A 7,856-nucleotide genomic window follows, 5' to 3' on the forward strand; every position below is an offset into this window, starting at 1 on the left:
TAAACTGTTCCCTTTTTATTATTGTTTTTGTTATTCCAGTCTGTCCACATGTGTGGGGTTTAGGTCAGGGATGTGGGGTTGTTGATTGTTTTCCACACTAGCTGTTCTTCTCCTTCCTTGACTGGGACCAGTCAAGGATCTTTTGTTCCCCAAAACATAGATACTCAGCCCTTTGCTCTGGGCCAGACGTTAGTGACTTAGGAGACAGAACCTCTGGTCCAGCTGATTTTATTGTAGTACTTCTCTGTTTATTCTCTTTTGTTAAATAAATTCTTCAAAGACAACAGTTCGATGTAACTCAATTATTTGCTCAACTTCTCACCAGGAATATAATTTCCACGACACCCACCATAGAGGAGTGGAGGTCAATAGACATAAAGAGCTGTTGAAATTTCCTCTCTGCTGTGGTGCACAGTAGAAAGCATGTTATGTTCAAAGCCCCTGCTAACTCCGGATACCAGTTCTTCAACTACAAGGGAACATTCTCTTTAGTTCTCTTGGCAGTTGTTGATGTCCAATATTGTTGACCAACTCAGCGTGTGCTATATTCACTGCAGATGTTGTGACTGGAGGTATGACCACAATTAGGAGCCATTTGTACACCGGAGACAAAATCATATCATATAAACAGTACCTGAACTTTTAATATCAACAAAATATCAATCTCATGACATAAAGAAAGGCACATCAGGTTGTTTCCTTTATGTATGTATGAATAAAAAAAAAAAAAAAGAATATAAAGAATTTACAAACATTTGGAAACATTTTAACATCAAACAACATGCTCATACTTTAAAAAAAAAAACTTGTTTATAATGAATTTGTAAAATAAATAAGGAACAAAATAAATTTAGAAAAAACAAAGCAAGGTTCATTCCCTGCAAAGACTACTGCCCTGACAACCTTATTCATGGGTTCCACATTGAGCACCAGAGTGCTGGCTTCATGAATAAGCTTGTGAATTTGACATATTCCTTCTGCTTGAGTGGCAATCTCTTCAGGGAAGGAACCAGGCTTTGAAGGAAAAGCGCATCTCTGAGAAAGGAGGTTGGACAGGTGCAGCAGGCCTCCTCAGGACTTTGAGAAAAAGCCTCTCGATCTCCATCTCATTCCTCCTAGATCTCTTTTGGTACGTCCTCCTCACTGTGTGAAAAGAGAACACCATATTTTGTGAAACGACAGCATTCCCTCAAGGTATCAGTTGAAATGATACAGACAAAAAAAACATGACTCAAACATGAAATAGTAAGGAACACAGTACTTGTCACATTGAAAAACATAATATCATGCATGATATGGTTCTCAGGTGTTGCAGAGGCAGCAACACCACTTTGAGTCTCACTGCCTTCCAGTGATTGATCTGAGTGACAAAAATGCCTAGGTTGTTTGTTTGCTATATGTATGATTTGTCTAATAGAAACAGTCATTCTAGACTTCAGAGTCTATTAGAGCAAATCAAGTATTAGTATGCTTGGAGTAGTAAGTATTTCCATTTTTTTTCTGATGAACACAGCTATAGGAAAGCTTTTAAAATCAATTTAAACATTTAAAGCCTTTCCTTTTGATAATCTAAGCCTCGTTTCACAGGCCTTGTGGATGCCCTGATAAATCTGAGCGACATGTTTTTCTAAATGTTTTGAACAGTATCAGTGGAATCTGGCAGCGATGGGAAAGCACAGGCCCACAGCTGGGTAGAGAAGTCCTCTGAGCTGTCCTGTTTACTGTGGCACTGGAGGACGTGGAGAGGCTTCAGATGCACCGGCTGCTGGAGGAAGGAAACATGGACAAAGAGGAAGATGGACATGGGGAGATGAGAGGTGAGAAAGAAGAGACTTTAATGCCATTCTGATAATACCGATATGTGGTCATTCAACATTACTGTGTAGAAATAAAGCTGACTTGCATCCAATTTCACTGTTCTGACAGGTTACAGTTACATTAGCAGCCCTGTGAGGCTGTATTCTTACATCAGCACACAAACATACTGATCATTAGCAGGTTTAATATTTCCTCGTTCAAGTTAGTGAACATGGACCATTAACACAACGTTGTGTATTTAATAGCAGTATTTAGATTACGTGTGTCTTGCTGCAGCTCTTTATTGTGGCCAGAGTCTCAGCATCTCTCTGCAGCTCTGTGGCTTTGGAATCTTCCTTCAGTTTAATCTGAGCTTCATCTTTGGTTTGCTGCATTTTAGAACCTCTCCTGGTTGTCTCTCCCATCACCTGTCCTCTGGTGGGGGAAGAGGGAGGCTGACCCGTCATCCTGTTGGTTTGGGTTGTTCTGGAGACATCCTGAAAAAAAAGGAAAAACACAATATGAATTTTAAACCAAATCCAGGTCTAATCATTTGTCAATGTGCTTAATTGTCTTTACAGTGCCTAGATTATATAACTCACCACTAAGGTACTTTTAAATACGTTTCATTCTTAAATCCCTGTATGAATTAAGAATCACAATGACTTGTGCATGTTAAAGAAGGCCATCCATCAAAATCTTACACAGTTCTCTGTAGTGTTAGTAAATTCCTTGCTCTCTGGTTCTTGCTTTGGTTCTGTCAACGAGAACAAGTACTCCTTAGCCATGATCTCCACCTATGAACCAAAGGAGACAAAGAGACGGTTACTTAAAATTGCAAAAGGCAACACAGAAAGGGGGCCAGAATTTCTCATAACATACGGAACTTGCTCTCGATTTGGTGAAGTCACTATCTGAACTGACTGATATTTTTCCCCATACAGACAGTGATCCTGGAGTTTTACTGGATATGCAAATCGTTTATCTTCCATAAGAAAGCATTAAGGTTTGTGAATGAGTTAATTTTCGTTTAAAAGATTACTTACCCAACACTAGACTTCAGTTAACTCACTACTGCAGAAACTGCTATATAAATAGCTAACTTATATATACCAGAATGTAGATATTCAAAGGTTACTGTAATGTTTTGAGCTTTTAAAAATCAAGATCTTTACGATGATCTTTAATCAATGTGTGTTAATTTTATCATTTTTCTTGTATTTATTTATTTATTTTACAGAGCATTCCTAGGATGCAGGCATAGACAGGGAGGTGGGGTGGGATGCCTCTGAAGCCTCTATGTGAAGCATTAACATGTAACTTTAATGTTGCAGCTAGTAAAGATGGGGCTAATTGTATTACTTCACATAGACAACTGCTGGGCAGCTCAACCTATAGTAATAAAGTAGTTAATAATAATAATTCAGCAAAGTAACTAGTAGCTATAATATTGGCAAACAAATGTAGTGGAGTAAAAGTATAATATATGGTTCCAAAATGTAGTGGAGTAAAAGTGTAAAGCAGCATAAAATTGAAACACTCTAATAAAGTAGTAGGTCTACCTCAAAATTGTAGCTTATTTAAGTACAGTATTTGAGTAAATGTACTTAGTTACATCCCCCCACTGGTTTATACAGATGAAATGCTTGCATGCTGGTGTTAATGTTAATAAAAATAAAAATGAGTTATCGTCACCTTTTAGTTTCCAGTAGAAAATGGTCAAATAATCCTTTACAGCGCGTGTCGTTAGGTGTCGCTATTTATCTTTTTTAACAGGTTCGCCACTTACCTACCAACACACGAAGAAGCTGCAGGATGATGGCTCCTGACAGTGGTGACGGTGTTACCTCATGTGCTTGTAAAGGCATTCGCCGGTGTCTCATATGTGAAAAGTTAAAGGGAAAAGGACGATTGCAGGCGAATGGCGCAGAGGTAAACATATCTGACTGGAAACTGTATTTTACATTTTATCAGCAGCAGGAAACGGACGCTTTTTGCTGATAGCGCCGCTCACATAAAATAGCAACGGATGTCCTCGCATGACATCCCATTATCTCTCCAAAAGTTAATTACTGAACAAACGTGTACGGTCTCAGTTCTCGTTATAACACGATGCTGTGCTACAGTATTATTTTGTTAGTACGACTATCTTATCTCAATAACTAACTTTTTGTCGTTAACACAAGATACATTTTTATGTCGTACCCAGAGGAAGACATTGCAGCTTCTAGTACATATTGGGCCCAAGTTACTTCTACTGCTACTGTAACTTTAGTAGTGTAGTCGTAGTACTCGGGTGTGCAGGAGTGGCACATACATGCTTACAGCTGAATCAACTCACACATGAGGAGGATGCATTTTAGTATATGTCCAGCATGTCCCCTAGAAAGTATCTTGGTTTGTCTTTCTGGACTGCAAGTGACTAATGTTAGGCACCTCTCAGGTTTGTGAGACAGACATTCATTCATTTATTATTTAATACTGTCAAATTGTGGTTCATCATCAGAAAGGACAGGAATGCCATGTAGTCCCAACGCTACTGTTTTGTTTATGTCTATGAAGATTGTGCATCATTTCCTATACGATCCTGAGACGAGGCTTGCCATTCGCAAAGATGACAAGGCTGTGTCCTTCCCTTTTCCTGGTGTCTTCCTGTGGGAGGACTTCATATCAGAAGAGGAGGAGAAAAAGCTGACATCCACAATGGACCAGGATGTGTGGAATGAGTCCCAGTCTGGTCGAAGGAAACAGGTTAGGTGGAACACATGCAATTCTCTGAATGTCATCAGCATGCACACACAAAATGACTGAGGCCAAACTATATCTATTGGGCTCACTTTACTTTGTATTTGGTTTTCCGGGGTGATGCTACCCAGTAACAAGATAACAAAGACTTGAGGACAAAAGTCACATACTGTTGTTTCACAAGTAGTTTGGATACTTTGTTACAAACCTGCTGTACTGGCTTTGGCTAGTCATACCTGTAATATCTGTAAATTTGTTTTGCACCCAACGTCATTTTGTTAAACTGCGCTTGCCAATGTCACCATTTTTGTAAAACACAGCTTCTGTGATATCACTCACAGTGCTCTGAAAGGGCTTTGGCTAAATCTAAATGTCCACATTTGGACTTGCAAAGTTCTTTGGTGGATTGTATTGTACTGAGACTTGTCTACTCGTGGATGTGGATATGTCCAATGCCAATATCTTGAGCCTGTAATCCATCTCTTGAGTATTTTTCTGAATGGTTAGTAATGGTTTTCACATTGGCAGTGTATGAATGAGTTCTGAAGGGTCTTCTGCTTAATAGTACAAAAGAGATGGGCTAGATAATTGTTGATTGGCAGTAACACTTTGTCTTACTAACTATGCAGATTGTAACATATAAAACCAAATTATTTGTGCACATTCTATAGGTAATAACCATCAATCAATTACAACCAACTTATTGGTAGTTTGACGCAATTTATATCCTTATAATTTATGGACATTATAATTTAGGGTTGTTTGATTCAGTCAGCGACACTCCCTGTACACCCACACGTATTTTTGTATATTATGGTTGATTAGTCAAGTAGTAGAAGAATCATAAATATAAACTACATAAATAAATGTATTCTTTTTTATTATTATTATTATTATTATTATCATATTCTTATGAAATAAACAAAAGGATTTTATTATTGTTGCAGGACTTTGGCCCAAAAGTTAACTTCAAGAAAAGGAAAGTGCGCATAGGTGGCTTCAGTGGACTCCCTGCTTTGAGCCAAAAGCTAGTTCTCCGAATGCAGCAAGAGCCAAGTCTAGCAGGCTTTCAACCAGTGGAGCAGTGCAATCTGGATTACCATCCTGAGCGAGGATCCGCCATCGATCCACACCTAGACGACTCCTGGCTGTGGGGGGAACGCCTGGTCACCATCAACATGTTATCAAACACTACACTCACTTTGTCCCTCGAACAGGGTCTACCGGAGTTGGGACTAGCAGAGGAAGTCCACATAGCTGTGCATCTTCCTCGCAGATCTTTATTGGTGTTATACGGTGAGGCACGGCATAAATGGAAACATGCCATTCATAGGGAGGATGTTCATGAGCGCAGAGTTTGCAGCACCTACAGAGAGCTGTCTGCAGAGTTCCTAACTGGAGGGCAGCAGGCAGAGCTGGGAGCTCAGCTGCTGAACATTGCTTTGAGCTTCCAAGGAACTCCAATATAGGCTTATCTGAAGAGGAAGGCTGTACTACCAGACGTGAGGGTCCAGACTCCTTGAACGTGTTTTAAACTTTGACATTTGGCTAAGAAGAAAAAGGCCACAATTCTTGGCTCCATGTTGGTGTAGCCTTTGAAATGCAACAGCCCTTTTGTATTTTGTTGTTTTGAATTACTAACTCTAAAAGAAGTGGACACTGAAATGGGATACACATTTGGTCCTGTGGCCTAAAGCATTTTAAGGGCTTTGTTACACATGTCAACGGCGGTATGAACAGTTGTTGAATGTTTAAACCGGACTAAGGAGAGCTGTTGTTCTCCAGATTTGGAAAATATTACCATAGTAGGCACAGCTAATCAAGAAACAGACGAGTGACCGATGAAATACAAAAACATGTTTTTTAGTAAGGTGTAATCACGAACAATGATCCTTCAGTTAGATTCTCTAAGTCTTTGGATCTTTATTAGAAAGAAAAGGGTGAACAACATATTTTTAAAATCCCAAGAGATTTTAATGAATTGTTTTCTTTGTGCAAGACTCTCTACATCCTCTATAAGCAGATTAAGTGATGACATCCATCCACCAATGTGTCCCTGAGCAAGACACTTAACCCCTAGTCGCTCCAGAGGTGTGCGACCTCTGACATATATGGCAATTCTAAGTTGCTTTTGATAAAATAATAAGTGTGTAAATGTAAATTATATAAATGTAGTTATTACATGCCAGAGTTTCTGACCCACTGTCCTAAACAAATGCAGTTATCTTTGTTGGTAGCATGAATTTGCACTTGATACCACCAACAAAAGAAATATCAAAAATGTATTATTGATACAATAAAAAATGCTACCAGAATAAACTGGTTACCTTATACTTATAAACACATTTACAGTGTGTGTCAATTTAAACAAAAACTCTCCAAACCACAAAAATGAATAAAAAGATCACCTGAAGTAATCCTGTGTAGCATTTTCCTTGATTGTCCTAACTGCTTTTCTTTCATTTTTAAAGGTTGCTAGCCAGTTCCTCAATTTTTGGATGTATAGGGTGAAAAACATATGCAGGGGGCTTGTAGACTCAGCCCTAGTTTCTGTTCTATGACTTCTAATTAAAAAGAAAAATTTTGCCTGCCATATACACTTTGCCTCGACTTTAATATGTACAATGTGTTTGTTGACAGATGTAAGAGATTTCATCCCAGCGTGGCCAGCTGTAATGTAAAAACATGGCATTAGGAGCACTGATCTGAAGGAGAGCTGTACAGAGAAGCATCATAGTAAAGAAGTATCTGTTGACAGGAAGGTCATCATCCGCCCTGCTGTGTTGCTTCAGCTCATATGTTGTCATACACACCTTTAAAGGACCATACTCTCTCTGAATGTATTTCCCTACCTCCCAGGCTGCCATTGCTTTTTATGCATTTCACTACACCATTAACAGACAATCATATTCACACCTACAGGCGGGTTATGATCGCCAATTTACCACACCTGCAAAAAAAAAGTGCTCAAAGATGAACTAAAATTCTTAAGAATGACTTTCCCATAACTGTATTCCTGGCAGTTTAGACAAAGCTTTGAGGTAGTTTTTTATTTTATATTTGCACTCTTTGTATTTGCCCCTTTTTCTAACTTTGTATTGTAACTGCTGTACAACTATATCCCTCAGTATCAGTAAAGTTCAATAAGATCTTATTTAAACCTACATGTTAGGGAGAAAAGACATAAAGTAAAGACATAAAGTATAATTGAACAGTTCAATGAATAAACAATAATAATAAAATTAATTGGAGACTATTTGTTTTGTGTTTCCAGTTCAGAAGCAGAGTGGGGTTCATTGGGGGGACTTGCAACC

General features: G+C 38.7%; 2 protein-coding genes across 4 annotated transcripts; one reads left to right on the forward strand and one right to left on the reverse strand.

The window, feature by feature from the left end:
- Positions 1–616: 616 nt before the first annotated feature.
- Positions 617–3,719, reverse strand: LOC119895869 (leucine-rich repeat and WD repeat-containing protein 1-like). 2 transcript variants are annotated; one of them, XM_038709257.1, is made up of 4 exons: positions 3,587–3,719; positions 2,502–2,594; positions 2,079–2,294; positions 617–1,765 (listed from the first exon to the last, which is right to left on the reverse strand). In XM_038709257.1, exons 2-4 carry the CDS (start codon positions 2,583–2,585, stop codon positions 1,628–1,630), a joined length of 438 nt encoding a protein of 145 aa, XP_038565185.1. In that variant the 5' UTR covers positions 2,586–2,594; positions 3,587–3,719; the 3' UTR covers positions 617–1,627. The 2 variants fall into 2 exon arrangements, with proteins under 2 accessions (XP_038565185.1, XP_038565186.1); XM_038709258.1 differs by having other exon boundaries at positions 3,493–3,625.
- Positions 3,591–7,135, forward strand: alkbh4 (alkB homolog 4, lysine demthylase). Of its 2 annotated transcripts, XR_005443122.1 has the most exons (4): positions 3,591–3,729; positions 4,360–4,548; positions 5,490–6,079; positions 6,273–7,135. XR_005443122.1 is itself a non-coding variant. In XM_038709255.1 (3 exons), the coding sequence occupies exons 1-3, from the start codon at positions 3,613–3,615 to the stop codon at positions 6,009–6,011; spliced, it is 828 nt and encodes a 275-aa protein (XP_038565183.1). In that variant the 5' UTR covers positions 3,591–3,612; the 3' UTR covers positions 6,012–7,135. The 2 variants fall into 2 exon arrangements, 1 of the variants encoding a protein (XP_038565183.1); XM_038709255.1 differs by having other exon boundaries at positions 5,490–7,135.
- The last annotated feature ends 721 nt before the right edge of the window (positions 7,136–7,856 follow it).

This window comes from Micropterus salmoides, unplaced genomic scaffold (assembly GCF_014851395.1).
Source record: "Micropterus salmoides isolate LMB-PRFRI ecotype aquatic unplaced genomic scaffold, ASM1485139v1 Ms_hic_scaffold_9, whole genome shotgun sequence".
Lineage (NCBI taxonomy): Eukaryota > Metazoa > Chordata > Actinopteri > Centrarchiformes > Centrarchidae > Micropterus > Micropterus salmoides.